This window comes from Panulirus ornatus, chromosome 2 (genome assembly GCF_036320965.1).
Source record: "Panulirus ornatus isolate Po-2019 chromosome 2, ASM3632096v1, whole genome shotgun sequence".
Lineage (NCBI taxonomy): Eukaryota > Metazoa > Arthropoda > Malacostraca > Decapoda > Palinuridae > Panulirus > Panulirus ornatus.
In genome coordinates this window covers 13,338,814-13,361,684 of record NC_092225.1, presented here as the reverse complement: position 1 = coordinate 13,361,684, position 22,871 = coordinate 13,338,814, and the positions used below count along the sequence as shown (strand labels likewise).

General features: G+C 43.4%; 1 protein-coding gene across 2 annotated transcripts; it reads right to left on the bottom strand.

Moving 5' to 3' along the window:
- Positions 1–1,323: 1,323 nt before the first annotated feature.
- On the bottom strand, positions 1,324–15,455 carry LOC139752569 (uncharacterized). Of its 2 annotated transcripts, XM_071668330.1 has the most exons (3): positions 15,324–15,455; positions 12,799–12,867; positions 1,324–2,613 (listed from the first exon to the last, which is right to left on the bottom strand). In XM_071668330.1, the coding sequence occupies exon 3, from the start codon at positions 2,579–2,581 to the stop codon at positions 1,766–1,768; it is 816 nt and encodes a 271-aa protein (XP_071524431.1). In that variant the 5' UTR covers positions 2,582–2,613; positions 12,799–12,867; positions 15,324–15,455; the 3' UTR covers positions 1,324–1,765. The 2 variants fall into 2 exon arrangements, with proteins under 2 accessions (XP_071524431.1, XP_071524439.1); XM_071668338.1 differs by lacking the exons at positions 12,799–12,867; positions 15,324–15,455 and adding an exon at positions 8,211–8,786.
- Between the last annotated feature and the right edge of the window lie 7,416 nt (positions 15,456–22,871).

Below are 22,871 nucleotides of genomic sequence, written 5' to 3'. Positions count from 1 at the left end.
ATAATAATAATAATAATAATAATAACAATAATCTATTCTTATGTATTAAGCACAATTACTACCTATCATCTCTTAGCTTATGTTTGCTCTCAAGTTCATTTCGTTTTTCAACTAGAAAAGCACACATGACAACCTCCTTAGGGACTACTGCACAACACCGCTGATCTAACATGGTAAAGGAGCCACAACCAGCAGGTCACATCGAGAATGGACGCTTAATACCGTAGAGACGATCGCAAAATGAGTGAAAAAAAAAAAGGGCCGAGCAAAATTTTCGAAAAGGATCTCTAAAAGTCATTCAATACACAGGCGAATTTCCTCCATTCTGAAGTTAAAAGCGGAGGTGTAAACATTCAAGGTATTTGAATATTGTAGTTATAAACACATTCCGCATATATCCAAGTCCCCCCCCCCCAACCTCGTCGGGGGGATTCAGGTACAAACCCCCTAAGGCACCGTTAACGTTGAGATAACGAGCAATGAAGGTGGGAGAACTCGTCTGACCCGCATCAGACTCCAGTGTTGCTTGGTGAACCAAACGTGCATAATGACGGGACAGCTGGAGCCAGCTGACATGAACTTCTTGATACTCTTGTCTCACGATTTCACAAGTTCTTTTCCAGCGAACAGGCGGAGGTGTTTGTCGACTTGTTTTCCGACGCAAATCGATGGTCTGCCGTCATTACTGGAGGGTGCCATCAGTTCGTGAATATTTTCTCATCTTTCAAATGTTATCATGATACGAGACGTGACTCTGACAGGCGTTTCATCACCACAAAGATAATCTGTCCATGAGAGGCATGTTGCCGTGCCAATCATCCGCTGATGCAGGAGGGATAAGGTAATATTCAGTCACTCGCACCTTCATAAAACTGACTTCTGTTCATGTCTGTTCTTTCGAGAGCGTCGTACACGAAAACAGACAACAGCACGAACTTTATTAAGGTTAATATTGGTACTCTAGGTACCTTGGACTCCCAGATCGCTGGCACATATATATACGTATATCCTAGTTTAAGCCAGGTGATCAATTTGTCGACCATTCTCCGAGAGAATGATGAACAGCTGGGTGAACAGTGAGCCGACTGCTAAGCCGAGGATACAAACTAGGGCTGGGACTATGTGTGAAAACAGTCTACAGCGTTAGCCTCTACACCACGAAGCTAATATATATATATATATATATATATATATATATATATATATATATATATATATATATATATATATATATATATATATATATATATATATATATATATACAGTGTATAAAAGTATATTTCTATCCATGAAAAAAATAAGGATCTGAGATAAACACCATACGAGAATTCAACTTTATTTCTTATAAAAATATCTTTCTTCTTACAGCCTATATAAAAGTCTTTGAAGCTGGAAAAGGAAATTAAATCACCATCTCCAGGCAAGGCTGGCGTGTGACACTAATACATTACGAACTTGTCCGGACGAAAGATGGTTAATGGTGAGAGACGAAGAGAAAACGATTGGTGTGACCTCTCACTTGGTAAGTGTCCTCACACAGTGTGTCTTCACACCCTGTGTAGGTTCGCACTCAGTGTGTCCTTGCATTTGATGTCTGTTCCCACTCTGTGTGTGTGTGTGTGTGTGTGTGTGTGTGTGTGTGTGTGTTTTCTCTCAGAAGACGAGACAAACATCGGTAATATCGTGTGGACCGAACGTGCTGCACCATCTGGGGTAGTGACACCCACTTCTTCAGCAGGGAGGAGGTTCCATGTCGCCATCAGTTTACTCTGGCTGTCGGCGACGTGTATTGTGCTTGGTTCGAGTCTTTCGTCTCTTGCGTCCTTCCTGCCGCTTCTCACAGGAGCGCTGCTTCTGGTGATGTTCTAGATTACATTTGAGTGAAAATTTTTGGTTGCAACTGTTGCACTGGAACTTCTTCACCCCGTTGTGCACCAGCTTGTGGCGGTTCAAATCACTCTTGTGCACGAATTCCTTGCCACAGTCTTGACACACGTGGTGCCTCACTCCTGAGTGCACCAGCAGGTGCTTGTCTAAGTAGGTTTCCAGCGTGAAGCTCTTGCCGCATTCCTCGCACTCGTGGCTCCTCTCCTTGCTGTGGGTGGCAGTGTGGGCGTTGAGGGTGTCCTTCCTCAGAAACGTTTTGCCACACTCCTCACAGGGGAACTTCCTCTCCCCTTCATGACGACGACTGTGACGATTCAGGTCGGTTTTGTGGCGGAAGCGCGACCCGCACAGTTGGCACTTGTGGTTCCTCTCCCCTGTGTGCAGCAGCTGGTGGTTCTTCAAGTAGGTGCTACGTGTGAACTGCTTCCCGCACTGGTCGCACTGGTGTTGCTTCTCTCCGCCGTGCACGGACATGTGTCGATTAACGTTAGCCTTTCGTGCGAACACTTTCCCACAGACACTGCACTCGGCCTTTTTTCTTCCCTGCCTTTGCACGGCCTTTTTGGTGCTGAGCGGACCTTTATTTGAGGAACTACCGTCATTCGAATCTTCTTTGTGCTTGTCTTCAGCTTTCTTGGTCTTGAACGCTGTGGATTCTCGCGAGATCTCGACTAGTGGCTCGGCTTCAGCCATGGCTGCAAGATATGTTGCTCAAGGTGCAAGATCTGGAAGAGAAGTCCGAATTAAATGAGGAAGAAGGGTTTATGAGTAAGTCTATTATAGTAAAGTCTATTATGGTAAAGTGTGTGGAAGAAGAAAGTTAAGAGTAAATGTGAATAAGAGCAAGGTTATTAGGTACAGTAGGGTTGAGGGTCAAGTAAATTGGGAGGTGAGTTTGAATGGAGAAAAACTGGAGGAAGTGAAGTGTTTTAGATATCTGGGAGTGGATCTGGCAGCGGATGGAACCATGGAAGCGGAAGTGGATCATAGGGTGGGGGAGGGGGCGAAAATTCTGGGGGCCTTGAAGAATGTGTGGAAGTCGAGAACATTATCTCGGAAAGCAAAAATGGGTATGTTTGAAGGAATAGTGGTTCCAACAATGTTGTATGGTTGCGAGGCGTGGGCTATGGATAGAGTTGTGCGCAGGAGGATGGATGTGCTGGAAATGAGATGTTTGAGGACAATGTGTGGTGTGAAGTGGTTTGATCGAGTGAGTAACGTAAGGGTAAGAGAGATGTGTGGAAATAAAAAGAGCGTGGTTGAGAGAGCAGAAGAGGGTGTTTTGAAGTGGTTTGGGCACATGGAGAGAATGAGTGAGGAAAGATTGACCAAGAGGATATATGTGTCGGAGGTGGAGGGAACGAGGAGAAGAGGGAGACCAAATTGGAGGTGGAAAGATGGAGTGAAAAAGATTTTGTGTGATCGGGGCCTGAACATGCAGGAGGGTGAAAGGAGGGCAAGGAATAGAGTGAATTGGAGCGATGTGGTATACCGGGGTTGACATGCTGTCATTGGATTGAATCAAGGCATGTGAAGCGTCTGGGGTAAACCATGGAAAGCTGTGTAGGTATGTATATTTGCGTGTGTGGACGTATGCATATACATGTGTATGGGGGGGGGGGGGGGGGCCATTTTCTTTCGTCTGTTTCCTTGCGCTACCTCGCAAACGCGGGAGACAGCGACAAAGTATAATAAAATAAATAAATATAATATATATATATATATATATATATATATATATATATATATATATATATATATATATATATATATATATATATATATATATATATTCTATCTTGGGCTAAATTCAGGAGCACGTTAAAGGATGGACTCTTTTGAACTGAGAAGTTCTTCCACGAGACTGTACTTCTGTTTGTCCGCTGACCATAATACATCCTCGCTAACGTAACTTTTTATTTAAATAGACAGTGTGTGTGTGTGTGTGTGTGTGTGTGTGTGTGTGTGTGTGTGTATGGCAACTTCACAGCCGGCCGCCAACCATTCTTATCAATAAAATCCACGCCATCATAACTCTCATGCTCTCTAACGGAAGACCGAGGGAGATGTCCTTCTCCAACCCCCTTCAGTCCCATCCTAAGTGACTTTCCTTCCCCCAACACAAACTACAACGCGGATGTCCTCTCATATACAGACGAACTCCTAGTCTTATAACAACATCCCAACACTAACACAGCAACAGTAAACATGCAGCTACATATAGAAAGCATATGAAACTCCGGCTTGCTCAACAAAGAATATCTGCATCCACAAGGAAATCCACCATCAACATCTCGACCCAGGACGGACAAGAATTCAACCTACACACTCACATCACCCTGAATGATTAGCTTATCCATGTCAACAAAACACTGAACATACTCTGCATCACATGTGATAAACACACGCTCGTTACTCCCTACGTCACAAAAACAACCATAGGGAGTTCTTGACGTACTAAACGCACCTCAGAACACTGACTAGCATCAGTTTCGGAGAACAAACAGAATCCCTAAGTATCTTCTATGAAGAACATATCCTCTCCGCGCTCAACTATGCCTCACCTGCCTGCTTACCCATTCCTTAAATGGCAAACATAAAATTCCACACCAAACAAGACAGAGCACTGAGAACAATCACCGGCTGCTTAACATCCATAATTTTTTTTAAATCTGTCGAATGAAGTAAGAATAATTCTAATATATTCCCATCTCGACATGCTGGGCATCCAGTTCTATGCAATAGCATTGGATCCCACTCTATCCAAGCCACTAATCACAAACCACTCTACCATACCGGTGTAGGGAGACCTAGCCTCTCTACCGAACCTGTGTAGGGAGGGCTATGAACAACAGCACATCTGGATGATGGGAACTCACAACGCTGGAACACTGCAAAATAATTTCATGTTAGTCGTTCATTCATAACCCATTTTCTTCGACATCAAATCACCCTCTATTATAGAGGGTGATTTGATGTCGAAGAAACACAACGATATGGACCGTATATATATAAAAAAAAAAGTAAACTACTGGTTTTTCAGTCAATTGTGACGTACATTTTTTGACGTGTATGAAATATGATTTCGCCTTCGTGACCACCTGACACTCAAAAGGATACAACATCCAATCATACACGTACATACGCGCCATAACTCTTCCTCAGGGAAGTGCCCAGGCACACGAAAACCAATATCAGTATTAGCTACTGTTTCAACTGCCTGTGTGAGACTCGTTGTAGTGAACGCATTCGTGGCAGTTTGTCACTCCCTCCTGTAGCTCACGAACCAGGCAGGAGAATAGGTACACACACACACACACACACACACACACACACACACACACACACAAACAACATATAATAGCCAGAGGACCCTCTTATTATCATTTCCGTCGGATGGCGTTGTAACTCTCCGTTCTCTCCTTCAAATCATGAGGTTAACTCCCGTCTATTAATAGCTGCCACGAGCCACCAGCAGCGATAATGGTTATTTGGTGCCCTGAATATTGATCTAAATATGCACAGCCACCCGCTGTTTATGGCAGGCTAAGACTCCTGAGGGTAAAATCCACCATATTAGCCCAGTGGGTCCATTCCTTCAATTATAAGCCTGGTGCATACGTTCCCCTACCTCCCTCCTGTACATAGCCTTTGGTCAAGGCAGTAAGTAGGGGCTCGAACGCAGGTGCAAATAAAAAAAAATCAGGAGTTCCATATTGAAAACTGGGCCTTCTGAGCAGAAGCAGGATACGATTACTGACTATCAGAAAACCTTTGGACAGCAAAAAGAACACCATTATTCTATCTGATACACGTGTCTTAGACGACAGTATTCTATAATTCCATACAGCCTCGAAATTCTAACATAATAAACATATATAAAACATATATACATAAATGATAAACAATAAACATATATATAATACATGGAAAGGTTTATCCCCAGTTTATTTTTAGCTCACCTCTCTGCATGTGTTTAGCAGAGCGGTCATGAGTTAAGCAGAAGGCATGTCCCAGTTAGGGCAGAAGGATTCGTCCTGTTTGGGGTAGGATGATATGTCCTGGTTGGGGCTGGAGGATTTCCCTTGGTTGGGGCAAGTCATATCGTCCTGCCACAACTGAAAATGTTCTGGGTGGGACATGGATATATTTTCTGGTTGGGAGAGGGAGGGATGTGTCCTGACTGGGATGTGTGTTTGTGTATGCTGGGAGGAGAGAGGAGGTTTGCCCTTCGTCATCTCGCTTGTGTATACTTACATGAGATTGGTGCTAGGTGTGTGTGTGTGTGTGTGTGTGTGTGTGTGTGTGTGTGTGTGTGTGTGTGTGTGCATACGTTACGTGTAAATATATGTACCGCTGTGACTCTGTGTCACTATATGTGTATTAATATTATAGCTTAGGTTATGTCTTACAGGCTTATGCAGCTTCAAGGCTGCGCTACAACCAGCAGAAGGGAAAGGTAGGATTCCTTTGGAGTGAGAAATTTTTTTTCATTCATTGTCAAAGGTACAACTTCGGTCAAGGTGACTTTTCACTTGCAGTGTACCTGCATTCAGGATGTCCGGTTATTCACTCAAGGAAAACAGTGAGAAGTATGATATGTAAGACCATAAGAAACTGAATGAACTTCTTGTCCACATAGACATACATGAATACCTGTCAACGTGGAATGGGGCTGAAATACTACGTAAGAGATTAAGCAAACAAGAATGGAAGTGGTCAAAAACAGGGCAGTTTTGGACTTTAAGGGAAAAGAGCTGTTACAATAGTAGTGATATAGGGGGAGCGGATCTGGGGACCGGAGGAGGCGACCGGACAGGGTGGATGCCGTGCGGCGCCCAAAGAGGTGAGGAATATCCTGCGGAGACATATAGTCGTGTGTCTCTGTATCTTAGTCTCTCTGAAGATGGCTTCTACGGGAGTTGAAACAACTCAAAAGCTCTCACCTATGTTTACTCGCCATTCCAGTCCTCACATACATGATGTGGACTGTTCTGGAAGTAGAGGAATGCGAAGCGAGAGAGTCACAGCAAGTGGTATGATGAAAAGAGAAGACAAGCCGAAAGCCTTGCGGAAGGTGAAGTGCAGCAAAACGGCTGTAGCGGATGGGATGGTAGATGAAGATCTCTTGTGTGTTGCCATACAGGAACAACATACAAGGGCCTTCTACTGTAACTACATGTCCTCAGCTTACAAAATGAGACAAAAGACCATTCCCTCGTATCATCTCCAACAACACCAAGTGCACACAACCCAACGACCAACACATGTTCGTAATCTGCTTCAAAGAACGTAAAGATTTAAAGACTCGTCAACCAGGGTCTTCCCTAAATACACCAAGGTAATTCATGAGTTCCTACGTCATTCAGGAGGGCGTCAACTCCTTAATGAGAAAGTCTGTGGGAGCCGCCAGCCTCCCCACACGTTCGACAGTGCATTTCGAACATGCCTCACTAAAGCTGCACAAGGAAAACCAATACTGAACAATTCCCAACAAGTCAATTAGACGACATATTTAACAAAAACACTTACAAACATTAGAGACATCAAGCATCTTCACAATACATTAAGTTCACCTCGCCCGGACCAAAAGATCTATACTTGCCCTGTCAAACATCATAAGAGACCGAACACTACATCTCTTCAACTACAAAGTGCAGACGGGATCTTGTACCGGATGATCCAGTATATGACCTACCTTGCTCCCGACACGAGTAATTAATTCTACATCCACTTCTCCATCAGGAAAGCTGCTAACTGGAGCTCTAATGACAGGAGAGTCAAACGTGACAACTCGTAAGAAGCTCCAATCATTTTTCCCTACAGATATTAGAAAAAAGAACACTTGACCTTCAACAAACAGTGCATTACAGAAAATATTCTTCCTGCTTACATGAAAACATACATATATTTGTGTATGTTTGGACTTGAGTATATGTGTAGGTGCGTGTTTATGTGTCGCTGTGTGTGTGTGTGTGTGTGTGTGTGTGTGTGTGTGTGTTTAAAAATTCACGTGCACGTGTGTAAACAAGGAGTTCATCTTAAGGATGACCTCACGGCGAATATCTCAGAACACACAACAACAAACACTGTTCTAGGAAAACGCATCGTCCGAGGCTCCAGAGGCCACCACACGCGCCTGACCTCTGGGATGAGGTCGTTGCACATACACGTTCCGTACGGGAACAAGACTGGAGTCGAAAAACAGACTAGACGCATCATAGAACAGACAGCAAACACTCCAAAGCTTATCTAACGTAGAAACATAGAAGCAATCACACAAAACCCACATGAGACTTTAAATACATAGAAATTTACTCACTTCTACCAATATCTGCTTAAGCGTGAGTAACAGCAGCAAACTGTAGCGAAGTAGCGTCAGGAACAAAGGATCTGCACCGTGAGATACACAGATTCAACCTGACGGTGGACAACTGTAGACATTTTCCTCACAGCGAAAACTGCCAACACTCGCTAAAAAATAGAGTCTCTAAGAAAATGAATTACGATAGATAAATTTTACATCACACACGAGGCTACGCCAAGAGGAATACCCTCCAACATATGACAGCTTCAGATATGGTAAAGAAAGTCAGTTTTTCCAAGTCAGTTTTCCTAAGTCTTCCGCATCCTGTTCGTCTGTGAGGATATATCCTCCAGCCCTACCCACATAAGACATCAATTGCTTTAACATTTTATTCAGAGCGAACTGATTAAAATACTTAAACTGGTCACGAAGAACTCGATTCTTTTCGAAGAATTCTAAGCTCATGGTGCTATAAGCATGGTCGTGTTCAGGCCTACCATAATAAGGTACCCAGACCTGGGACTACGTCTTCCTTTCAAACAACAGAACGAAGCCTGGCGTTCGTGTTATGTAGCAGCCATAATGCAACTTTGCTTGCGGCAACTTTACCTTCCTGAGTGAACGACATTGTACATGGCATAAACATAAATATACGTGGATCTCTAGACGATGAATCTAGTGCCTCACTGAAGCATTTATGATAGGAGAAATTCTTGAAGTCTTTATATACTTAGGAGGTTAACAAGATACCATGATCAAGGAACTGTTCTTAAAACTTTAATAAGTTGGTAGTTAGGAAAGGTAATTTGCCAATACCTTCTAAGTTTCTTTACGACGAAACTTTTCTTAACAAATCCACACATCTGTCAAAGGAAACGACGTAAAGCAAGAAGGGCAGATGCCTCCCTTACTACCGAATACAGTATGAACTACTGTAGACTGTAGAAGTCAGGATCTACACCCTGGCCTGCTGCGTGGCAGGCCGGTACGCTACCACTGCACTACGAGGCGACATAAGCTCTCCACCTCACACCAACCAGTGGTCCATGATATCACATCTCGAAGCTTTGATATTATGGACTGTTTGCTGATCTTCAATGGAAAGCTTAAGTCGCTAAATGAGTGTGTTAGCGGTTTTGATGCACGAGACCGGGTTATAGTGATGGGTGATTTGAATGCAAAGGTGAGTAATGTGGCAGTTGAGGGAATAATTGGTATGCATGGGGTGTTCAGTGTTGTAAATGGAAATGGTGAAGAGCTTGTAGATTTATGTGCTGAAAAAGGACTGATGATTGGGAATACCTGGTTTAAAAAGCGAGATATACATAAGTATATTTATGTAAGTAGGAGAGATGGCCAGAGAGCGTTATTGGATTACGTGTTAATTGACAGGCGTGCGAAAGAGAGACTTTTGGATGTTAATGTGCTGAGAGGTGCAACTGGAGGGATGTCTGATCATTATCTTGTGGAGGCTAAGGTGAAGATTAGTATGGGTTTTCAGAAAAGAGGAGTGAATGTTGGGGTGAAGAAGGTGGTGAGAGTAAGTGAGCTTGGGAAGGAGACCTGTGTGGGGAAGTACCAGGAGAGACTGTGTACAGAATGGAAAAAGGTGAGAACAATGGAAGTAAGGGGAGTGGGGGAGGAATGGGATGTATTTAGGGAATCAGTGATGGATTGCGCAAAAGATGCTTGTGGCATGAGAAGAGTGGGAGGTGGGCTGTTTAGAAAGGGTAGTGAGTGGTGGGATGAAGAAGTAAGAGTATTAGTGAAAGAGAAGAGAGAGGCATTTGGACGATTTTTGCAGGGAAAAAATGCAATTGAGTGGGAGAAGTATAAAAGAAAGAGACAGGAGGTCAAGAGAAAGGTGCAAGAGGTGAAAAAAAGGGCAAATGAGAGTTGGGGTGAGAGACTATCAGTAAATTTTAGGGAGAATAAAAAGATGTTCTGGAAGGAGGTAAATAGGGTGCGTAAGACAAGGGAGCAAATGGGAACTTCAGTGAAGGGCGTAAATGGGGAGGTGATAACAAGTAGCGGTGATGTGAGAAGGAGATGGAATGAGTATTTTGAAGGTTTGTTGAATGTGTCTGATGACAGAGTGGCAGATATAGGGTGTTTGGGTCGAGGTGGTGTGCAAAGTGAGAGGGTTAGGGAAAATGATTTGGTAAACAGAGAAGAGGTAGTAAAAGCTTTGCGGAAGATGAAAGCCGGCAAGGCAGCAGGTTTGGATGGTATTGCAGTGGAATTTATTAAGAAAGGGGGTGACTGTATTGTTGACTGGTTGGTAAGGTTATTTAATGTATGTATGACTCATGGTGAGGTGCCTGAGGATTGGCGGAATGCGTGCATAGTGCCATTGTACAAAGGCAAAGGGGATAAGAGTGAGTGCTCAAATTACAGAGGTATAAGTTTGTTGAGTATTCCTGGTAAATTATATGGGAGGGTATTGATTGAGAGGGTGAAGGCATGTACAGAGCATCAGATTGGGGAAGAGCAGTGCGGTTTCAGAAGTGGTAGAGGATGTGTGGATCAGGTGTTTGCTTTGAAGAATGTATGTGAGAAATACTTAGAAAAGCAAATGGATTTGTATGTAGCATTTATGGATCTGGAGAAGGCATATGATAGAGTTGATAGAGATGCTCTGTGGAAGGTATTAAGAATATATGGTGTGGGAGGCAAGTTGTTAGAAGCAGTGAAAAGTTTTTATCGAGGATGTAAGGCATGTGTACGTGTAGGAAGAGAGGAAAGTGATTGGTTCTCAGTGAATGTAGGTTTGCGGCAGGGGTGTGTGATGTCTCCATGGTTGTTTAATTTGTTTATGGATGGGGTTGTAAGGGAGGTAAATGCAAGAGTCCTGGAAAGAGGGGCAAGTATGAAGTCTGTTGGGGATGAGAGAGCTTGGGAAGTGAGTCAGTTGTTGTTCGCTGATGATACAGCGCTGGTGGCTGATTCATGTGAGAAACTGCAGAAGCTGGTGACTGAGTTTGGTAAAGTGTGTGGAAGAAGAAAGTTGAGAGTAAATGTGAATAAGAGCAAGGTTATTAGGTACAGTAGGGGTGAGGGTCAAGTCAATTGGGAGGTGAGTTTGAATGGAGAAAAACTGGAGGAAGTGAAGTGTTTTAGATATCTGGGAGTGGATCTGTCAGCGGATGGAACCATGGAAGCGGAAGTGGATCATAGGGTGGGGGAGGGGGCGAAAATTTTGGGAGCCTTGAAAAATGTGTGGAAGTCGAGAACATTATCTCGGAAAGCAAAAATGGGTATGTTTGAGGGAATAGTGGTTCCAACAATGTTGTATGGTTGCGAGGCGTGGGCTATGGATAGAGATGTGCGCAGGAGGATGGATGTGCTGGAAATGAGATGTTTGAGGACAATGTGTGGTGTGAGGTGGTTTGATCGAGTAAGTAACGTAAGGGTAAGAGAGATGTGTGGAAATAAAAAGAGCGTGGTTGAGAGAGCAGAAGAGGGTGTTTTGAAATGGTTTGGGCACATGGAGAGAATGAGTGAGGAGAGATTGACCAAGAGGATATATGTGTCGGAGGTGGAGGGAACGAGGAGAAGAGGGAGACCAAATTGGAGGTGGAAAGATGGAGTGAAAAAGATTTTGTGTGATCGGGGCCTGAACATGCAGGAGGGTGAAAGGAGGGCAAGAAATAGAGTGAATTGGAGTCATGTGGTATACAGGGGTTGACGTGCTGTCAGTGGATTGAAGCAAGGCATGTGAAGCGTCTGGGGTAAACCATGGAAAGCTGTGTAGGTATGTATATTTGCGTGTGTGGACGTGTGTATGTACATGTGTATGGGGGGGGGGGGGGGGTTGGGCCATTTCTTTCGTCTGTTTCCTTGCGCTACCTCGCAAACGCGGGAGACAGCGACAAAGTATAAAAAAAAAAAAAAAAAAAAAATATATATATATATATATATATATATGGATTTGATCATTTCAGTGGTATAAAATTTACGTACAAACATCGGAAGTGAGTGATGACACCAGATACTGAACGTGAGACTAACATTTACCATACGCTTCAATACCAGCAAATCAGCCACACCTCCGAGACTCCCGTACGATGCATCTAGCCACAACCAAGTGTGTTCAGCGTCCATTTTAGATTCTGGGAATAAGTTCAGGTACGTTTGTCCCCAACTACCACACGTGCGGACTGTATGTGCTTGGGGTCCAACCCTGCAAGGCCAGAGTACGTTCTATTCGCTGCGGGATACCTGAACTTATAATTGAATTAGTCTTTTACAGTTCAAGTACCGGATATGCGACCGGTCACGCACGGGTCCGGTGGCCGAGCTCTCTCTGGTTCTCTCACTTCGCCTTACGGCAGAATTTGTAGCTGGCCATGTCCTTGCAGGTAGCTAACGTATAGCCTCGCCCTAAAGAACAGGCGTTCCAGTGCACACACCTTTCGTGATTTCGGGCGATGCGATCGGCCAATAGTAATATAATCTAAAATCCTATTAAACCGGACGACCAGTTAAGATACTTAACGACCGACAACCTTTAATGATAACGTTAATCAACCTTCGGGAATACGAGTAGCCTAAAAACTTGAACCAGCCCCGGTACGAACGCTCGAAACATATGAACACTCACCTGCTGTGTTGCGGAAACACTCGCCAAAATTTCCATACAACGTAGACAGTGTACTTACTTACGATCAGTCTGAAATAAAGAGAAAAATAAGGCTGTAAACTCTTTTCATGACCAATCATTTATCACAAAAAATACAATCATCATAAGAAAAAATACAGAAACATGATGTGCAGCAATGCCTATCATCTTAGGAATATATATGGCATTGTTTCTAGAGCTACTGAGTGGTGTTGCTTATTGTCTCAATGTATTGCTTTATTGCTACTCTCTCTCTCTCTCTCTCTCTCTCTCTCTCTCTCTCTCTCTCTCTCTCTCTCTCTCTCTCCACTATCCACTGGTAACAGTCGCTACCATTCTTTACCCGCAGGAAAATCCAAAAATCAAACAGACAAACATCACTTGTATAAGTTACAATAAGCTGACTCGAAGCTCCGAAACAGTGAGCAGAACCATCAAAGAAGCATCAGCACTAACACCGTGTCGTGTGACTCTACTCTCGAAGGTAAACAAAGCATTATGTGACTCTACACCACTGTGATGGGGCCAAGAGTGTACCCTGTTTTCCGGGCGACAAAGAGGAAAGCGCTTTCAAGCACTCGTGTAAACAGACAGGGGAACCCCTCGAGATCTTACGCAACGGTCAAATACAGAATCAGACGTCGCTGCAGCGGTCAAGGTCAGAGAGAATGGTGGCCACGGAGGTGATGCCGGAACCGAAGAAAGCTCTTGGGTTCGGAATGGCTCCACCTCGGTTTTCAGGGAAGGGGGTAAATCAGGGAGCAGAATGTTTGTGTTTATGTGGATACAACGCTAAGATAAAATATATATACATGAAACTATCAAAAGAGCAACGATGTTACGATCATAAATATTCTATTTTAATAAAGATGCCAGTTCGGAATTTTGGAAGATTTCCTCTGTATCTACCCGATATAAGGATAAGGATGGTAAAGTATTTTATATCAAGATCTCAGAGACTGATTATACAGCAAGTGGAATATAATGAGTGACGCAGCATAGCATGATTATCCTTCAGCCAATGACATGCTATAGAATACACTCATTTCTTTTCTTAATGGCATGATATAGTCTTGCTAGCCTTCCTATCTCTGGTAGTAAATACAATTATCTTGCCTTACGTGATACCTGATAAATAATCACATTAACATGGTATTATGATAAGGCAGATGGAGAGGTCAGGTTAGGTTAGCAAGCGTCATAAACTGAGGAAAGCATTGGGACTTCTTTCTTTATAACGATCGTGCAACCTCTCAGTGCGGTAATATTCGGAACAGCTTCGAACTGTACGAACACGTAATTCGGAAGACTCATACTAACATGATTCTAGTACCGGATTACGTCAGTTCTCCGTGACAGGATCCTAAACATTTAAAAAAAATAAAATAGTGGGATAAATCTTTTCCTAGAGGTTATTTTGCCCAGAAAGCAGCAAGCATCTTTTAAGTTGATCTTATTTTTCCGACTAACTTTCGTTCACCACTCTCCATTTTCCACTGCGCTACATATAGGTTAATTTCTAAGAAGGTTAAGGTTACGTTAATGTAGGTTAAGGTCAAGGGACACGTGCGACGTAGGCCCCCCTACTCCCCCTCAGCTGGGAGCTTAGTAAGGTTAATTGGTCTGACTGTTTAATTAACCTTACGCTTTGTCTAGACCAAATTGTGTATACGAGTATGAACATTATCTTGCTACCCCATTGAACTTAATGCAATTAAAACATTCTCTCACTCATCTTTAATGATATCATTATGAATACTGATACAAAAAGAAAATGATAAAAGTCCCTAAATCCAGTACTAAAACAGGAATAAGAAGCCAATAAACCATTCAGCAATATACTAGTCCACCAACCTGCACTGGCCAGTCGGTAAAATAACCGATGCGTTACGAATCTATCACAGTTAAAGACATAATACAACTTAAACAAATGAATTACTACATTTTACCAGGAAAAAGATGACGGAAGCTCCCCGGCGTGGCTTTGTTCAAATATGTTCGTTCACGACTATGCTCACTCGGTCTTTTACGGAGTAGTTAGACTCCAGTGTATCATACAACTGTAAACATTTCTCTTACACACAGTGAAAGTGTAATGAGGAATGCATCTCTATCTTATCAACACCATCAAACTACTTTTCTATCGTGTATGAATTCATCTGAAAACATCGGTGACCGAATCGGACAAAGCCATAACAGCTGAGTCCAGGGAACACGTGTGTGTGTGTGTTCGTGTGTGTGTGTGTGTGTGTGTGTGTAACTTAACGGATTTCATGACATATATTGAAGCACGGAGATAGATGTACCTTCCTACAGTTGTATGATATAATCTGAAAGGCCAGAGTGAAAATCTTTGATAAAATGATGAATAATACAGACACCAGGCAATTCACACGCTGAGGATTGCCATACAAAACACAGCCTCACTAAGTTCCAAATCCCTCACGACCGAATAATATTAAACTCTTCACAAGATCTACACATAACATAAACAAAAGCAAACTTACCAGGAAAAACAGTTAACACAACACATACACAAGTCTCCTCAAAACCACGTGGGAGTCATAGAGTCGTCCTTACGATTGTCAACAAAGCAGCAGCCGACACAAAAAGGCGACGGCGGTGCTGCCCTCTGGCGCTGGGTTCAGCAACTACACGGTGATGCGCGATAATTCCTTTAATTTTTTCCCCCCCGCCCATGCATTCCAAGCTATTGTTCGTAAATATGGGCCAGTCATCGATTCTCTCTTTACTCTGAAAAGTATTTGTAGCGTTGGGTTTTCGGTTCTTTATGTAGAAACATATAAGTAATTGGTATAATCAAATCTCGCGTTAGGGTATGATGAATTATGTGTACATGTAACAATTATGCGTGCATACACACGCAGTATATCAGTAATCCAGGGCCATTTTCAACGAGTTTAGGTATTACCCAGGACCTTATATATATATATATATATATATATATATATATATATATATATATATATATATATATATATATGCCCCAGAACTCCTTTTCCATGAGCTCCTGCAATATCAAAGCTACTTCCAGTGGCAGTCTCTGGAATGAGGAGTTCTTCCAGGAGAATGTCCTCCCGTTCGTCAACAGACGATGATGCATCCTCGCCAAAGGCGACTTTCTCCACGTGACGTAACCACAGGAAAGCGGGACCCGGTCATACCACTCGATAATCAACCAAGGACCTCCAAGTGGAAGAATAAAAAGTTTAACTCTTTCAGTAACTTCGGTTCACAATCAAACATACATATACAACTAACCCGAAATGCATTGAACAACCGACTCCCTCCACTCACTCATATCGAACTCCGTCCCAGCAGACATATACCCTTCAGCAGCAACATTTCCTTGATATCCTTTAGCCAGGGAACTCACCCTCATCTTTATATTCTCCCGTAGATCACAAACGAGGGTAAAAACTCCTTAATGAAAGGCATCTCACGAAAGGGAGCAAAGTGAAAGCGATGAGATGGCGAGTGTCACTCCGTCGGTACACAGGTACAGGCAGTGACGCACCTCGGCGGAGATAAAGGCAGGACGTGTTCTCTATGTGGAGAGAGAGAGAGAGAGAGAGAGAGAGAGAGAGAGAGAGAGAGAGAGAGAGAGAGAGAGAGAGAGAGAGAGAGAGAGTGGAAACACACTATGAAAGACTTGTAAATGCCTCGAGGACGGTTAAGTCTATGAATGACGTTTGATACAAAAAGAAAGTCTGATATGAAGCACCACTACCACATAAACCTCCCGACCCGTCTTTTTATAAGCAGGTAAACACACTTCAGGGGATCAGCTTTAAGGCCACTGCTACACTTGCTCCAAGTTAATGTTTTAACAGAATCCTCGGAGCCTTCTGAATACAAGACTGCAGATGACATCTTACGCGTAAAACAATATGAATGGGATCAAGTTAAAGGTGACCTGATTCTAACTACAATCTTTTAAGAAACAAATTGAGAGAATCGATATGTGAAAGGCCCTTTGGGGTTGACATACAAGCCGGTCTAACTCTCGAACATCGGAGCAGGAAGATTACCATGAAGGTATATTATCTACAGGTCAACATCCAAGCTGCCCCTATGTACGTAGAATAGCAGCTCCAATTTGGCTACCCCACTTGTAAAGGCACACTGATCTAAGTGAAAGCTTCGGCTGAGCGTCACAAACACTGTATCAGAAGTAAACGAACCCAGCAGCTATAGGGTAATGACAGCAGTAGTCATAGGAGTACCCGAACTGGATGTGAAACTAAGCAGGAAGACGTGATTAACAACATACAGTTTCCGAATGTGTTCGAGGAGTAGGTTTCCACAATTAGACATGACAGGCCGATGGGAAGGCATGGCAGGTGACGAAGGCTGAAGTTTCAGAACTGCCTCAGCAGCAACAACGTTAGGGACACATGACACAAAACCAGTGACAGAACTGTAACGTATATAGTATAAGTTTAAGATAGTATTTAGTGCTAAAGAATGACCAAACGATGGGGGGGGGGGGGGCACGCAAGTGTAAAACCTCACTCCACGTAGCGCATTTAACATGTTTACACGATGGCATCTCAAACACTGTCATCGTACCTCGCATACCTCGCTTCCAATCAATCTTCCACCTCTACTGTCCTCACTAGGCAACAACAGCGCCTTCTCTAGGTTCAGCAACTCTTCCAGTTTTACAACCATGGACAACAAAGTAAACCGGTAACACGTCAGTTCCCTCATCACTTCTGTTACATGTATTGTGTCTACATTCATGCATTACTCAAGACACCTCGGACTCTTGCACCGAAACTCAAAAACATCCACAACATCTGCATAGCTTTCACTGATCACCTATTTTTTCAGCCTTACAAAGACTCAGTTGTCGTTTGAATTCTGTTGATAATCTTGCGTATTCATCCTTAACTCTCTAATGCCTCCCCGCCAGGTCCTCTTCCGTAACTATTCCACATCACGAAGTACCATAGATGTTGCAGAGGTGGGGCATGCAAGATCACCCTCAGTCCCTATTGCACCGACTCTCCCAGCTCTCTCTAGCCATCTCACCTGGACCTCATCCGGCACTTAGGGATAAAGCTATTGCACCAACCTCGCCACTGTACGGTTCCTCCCATCGAAGATCCCTCGTCCCCAAGTCGCAAGATTAGTTCCATAATAACATCCAATCGACACAAGCGACGGAAATAGAAATGCTCCAACGTAACCATTGCGACAATCATCGTCCAGTAGCAGACGGTGTGTTAAACTCAGCCTTTGTATTGGCGTAGAGTTGTGTATCTAACGCCCCTCTCCTCGCAACACCTTTTTTTGATTAGCTGTATCATGTATTACAATCATAGTGATAATTATCATCATAACTATATCATCATTATCATCATTATTATTATCATGATTATTGTTTTCATTAAATCAAAGCTGTTAAACCATGACTTTCCTGTTCCACAGTTCGAATTTGTTGTATGTTCTGATACATATACATTTTTTCTTTTCACCCACAAAACACTACATTCACAAAGGTGATTAACTTATTGCTCTGCCTTTCTACGGCACACACCGGTAATCATTTATACTTAAGATTCGCTCGTTTGCAGGCGCGCAGCGCGTTTACGTCACTTTAGAAACAAAGTTCAATGTAATAGTCACACTTATCGTCTGCATGATAAGCAACTCCTGTCAAAGAAATATATTACAAAGTGAAGATAATGAAGTGCATAGCAATACATTATAGACGATGATGCTTCATGGAGAATACAACTCTTTATCTAATGCATTCGAATCATTTGTATCAGATCTAACACAAACATCTTCCCTTTCTCTTTTGAGAAGTTATACTTTCGTCCGTTTTCTTCGTACGGGTTGTTACTTGGAAAGTAAGTTGCGTTGTTAGTTACTTAAGTAACATATTAATACCCGGTAACGGTAACTTTAGTGATGGTATGTTATTCAAGGAAGGATATGTACCGTGAAATGTTCTTTCGTCTAAGTCATGAAGAACACTTATCTTTGCTTGTGATGTGTAGAACACTCAATGAAGATAATTCACGTTATACTACAAGGGGATGGTACTAGGACAACTGTATAAATGATCTATCATCTTAATTCAATATACATCCTCTCAAGTTCTAAATTATCCGCCCATGATATAAAGTGCCTTTACCTACGTCGAAGATATGTACTGCGGAAGGGGATATACATATACTGAGGTATAAATTGGCCTTTCGCGCCTCCTTACACTTAGCTTTTTCGAAATCCAGTGGCTTTCGTGATACCTCAAGAGGAAAATAATGTAGCAAAGTTAGGTGCTAGAATGTGCGCCAGTTTTAGTAATAGAATTTCAATATACACTACATCCATTTTCTGGCTCTCAAGTGTACTGTATTTCACCCTGTCCACAAAGAGACTACACGGACCTATAAACATACGTATTTGCAATCGTGTTTGCTGTTTCAGTGTGAGAAAGGTAGTGTGTGTGGAACAAATGAATGAGCCATAGAGGATGAAGTTACCCCACTTGGTTCATTCCTTAGTTCCTTCTTTTGGAAAGTAACATAGGAGGGAAGGACTTCCAGCCTCTCGCCTCACTCTCGCCCCTCTTAGCCGCCCTCTACCGACAAGCAGGTGATACGTGGATACTAATCTCTCTCTCTCTCTCTCTCTCTCTCTCTCTCTCTCTCTCTCTCTCTCTCTCTCTCTCTCTCTCTCTCGTATCTTTAGGGATAATGTATGCATATGTACGTTGCCTCACCTTGGTCGCTAAAAGCCATCTTTTGTGGGTCAATTGTCTCAGATGTTCGTATAAACAAAAACAAACTCTGGCGCTGGAAGGTACTGGAAATGGCTGTACAATATCACTCGCAGACTTAAAATAAATCATTTACTTATGGTAGTTAACTAACTTTACATGGGTCGGTCTAACTATGACTTAACTCGGGTGATTTAGATCATTCGACAATCTAACTCGCTAAGAACTCATTCATTCAACCCTCGATCATGCCGAATTAACTTAAACAAATTCCCCCAAGTAGGAAAATATAGTTTGATTCAGAATAGAATGATAATCGTAAAGATGATCTGTTTTAAATCTAGATGTGCCTGGGAATCACTGTATTCTGCCATTACGTTCCGAGGCAAAGTCTAACCAGGCCACAACCCACTGTATACAGCTGACGTTGTTATTTGCGATTGGATTGACGTCTTCTCCACTACCACAAGCGATACACCATGTGACTCCTGTTAATGCTGTGTGGTGGCCTTCACAACCCATAAGTCTTCCACCTCCTCCTCCTCCTCTCTCCTCCAGCTCTTCTCCTGTGGCTTTCCCCATTGATATGATTTATGCTGATAACCTTCTGCAAATCTATTGTGCACCCCATGCTCACCCTGCGAGCGGTAGTGCAAAAGGATTTACAGAGGTCGCAAAGAGTCTTTGTCAGACTCCAGTGGGCTGATATTCATGACGTAAATTGGTACAAAAATTGGGTCATGACATAAACATCATTACATACATTCCATAGACATTCATACGGTATAATGTCATTAACAATAAGGTGCTGTGACACTTCCTGGAGGTGCAGACTAAGCCAGCTTTTAAACACCACACCCATCGGTGTTGGAAGGTTCCCTCACCAGGATCTGCAGAGCGGACACCCAACCTGATAATATGCTGAAGCTACCCATGCCGGCTGGTGTACTCACTATACCCCAAGTCTCCAAGACACACAATGGTAAAGTCTCTTATGTTTGTACAGTAAAGTATTGACTCAATCACAGAACCAAGATACTGCAACCTTCCACATCCTCAGAGGCAGATTATCCGACTCTAGCAAGACGCACACACACACACACACACACACACACACACACACACACACACATGCACTCATGCATACACACCCATAAAGCTACACACACATGCATTCAAAAAACTTCTCTCTTTCTGCCTTTGAAAAAGGCAAAGAAAATTGTCTCTCACGTAATTCTGTAATTTACTAATTACTTCTAACGGATAAGTCGCAGTTTCTTCCTAGTAACGACAAGTCGTGTTATGTAACGATAAATGAGAATGAAAGTAAATTAATAACGAAGACTTTGAAAAAAAAACTCAGTAAATAAAAAAATCTCATTAAGCGTAGACGATTGTTAAACAGATTTCTTAACCAGAATTACATTAAGAAAATAGTAATAATCACAATCTCTGATGAGCAACAATCACGGTGCTATTATTAGCAAGTCGGAGACGGGCCACGACGGACGTGGTTGTTGATAATCCTCGGAGTCTCTAATTATCCCCTGTAATGTAAGGCTGGTGGCGCGAGTGTCCAGCCTGATCATGGCGCCTCACGCAACCTCCCGCCTTCTCCATACCTCCTGAGCTGCTCCTCCCGCCTCCTCCTCCACACCTCCTGAGCTGCTCCTCCCGCCTCCTCCTCCACACCTCCTGAGCTGCTCCTCACGCCTCCTCCTCCACACCTCCTGAGCTACTCCTCCCGCCGCCTCCTCCACACCTCCTGAGCTGCTCCTCCCGCCGCCTCCTCCACACCTCCTGAGCTGCTCCTCCCACCTCCTCCTCCACACCTCCTGAGCTACTCTACTGATTACGCGTGACCTGGCCTGCACACCTGCTGATCTGGGGTTGCTAGTGACCTGGTGATAGTCAGGTAGTAGCTTGTACACCTGCTGGTCCTGGTTACTGGTGACCTGGTAACAATTAGGTAGCGGTCTGCACATCTGCTGGTCTGGGGTTGCTGGTGACCTGGTGATAATCAGGTAATGGTCTGCACACCTGCTGGTCTGGCCACTGATGGAGTGGTGAGAGGCAGGTATCAGCTCGCACACCTGTTGGTCGAGGTACTGGCACTAAGAGCAAGGCAGAGAGACAATCATCGACCTTCTCACCTGTTGGTCCGGTCACAGGTGGTGGTGAGGTTCAAAGCAGCAGATACAGTCATTCGAATCTGCTGGTCTGTGGTCAAAGGTGGCTGGGCGAGGATGGTGGCCGCTTCCTGACCTCCTGGCTGATCTCCAGTGACTTAATTTGCAAGGCAGACGGCGGCTGGCTCACCCTCTGACCTGGTCAATGGTGGCCCGGTGTGTACAATTAAAGGGGTCGCTCACCTGCTGGTCTGTTCATAGGTGAGCCAGGCGTGGAAAACCTGCTGACTGGCTACATGACGCCATGTGGGGAAAGCAATGGCTTATTCGTCTGCTGGTCTGGTCACAGGTGGGTAATGTACAGACACTCATGTTCCCTGGTGGTCATATGTGGGTAATGTACTCACGCTCATGTTCCCTGTTGGTCACAGGTGGATAATGTACTCACACTCATGTTTCGTGGTGGTCATATAATATACTCACAATCATGTTCCCTAGTGGTCACAGGTGAGTAATATACTCACAATCATATTCCCTGGTGGTCACAGGTGGGTAATATACTTACACTCATGTTCCCTAATCATACTCAGTGAAGCTAATAATGTACACTTTAGACGGTTAGAGGAACATCCCCTGTATGCAGTGTGACCAATTGACTTTGGAGGTTTAAGAACCTTGAACGACAGCGGTTGTAAATACGTACCGACGTCTGGCGTTGAATGGTGTGTTGTAAAAGCATTAGTCGCCTGTTTATCTTAACCTGTCCTTGACAATAATATATTTCCTCTGAAAGTGATCAAGATCCGAATTCTGGATGTTGATAGTCCTCTGAAAGAAGGACCCTAGCAAGATGGGTGCAGGTAGGACAACATTCTTGTATAGGAAGCCGACTTAGGCTACGAATCTCACGATCAAATGTCACGAACGAGAAGCAACTTTACGAACGCATAACTCGACAAATTAACCTCTGAGTATTACTCACGGGAGAAAGAAAATGGGAACGATGTAAACAACTCGTAAACTTTGAGAGAGAATAAAAATTTCATCACACCAACTTCGCAAAACTGTCGAAGAAATCATTCTCACACCAGCTGAGCTTATACACCATGTGGGCTGTGTAAACATAACTGCAGGTCGAGGGTCCCAGGCACACACCTCCCTTCACAAGTGTT

Excerpts from the sequence above, each read along its gene's own strand:
- LOC139752569 (XM_071668330.1), bottom strand. The coding sequence starts at position 2,581 with ATGGCTGAAGCCGAGCCACTAGTCGAGATCTCGCGAGAATCCACAGCG.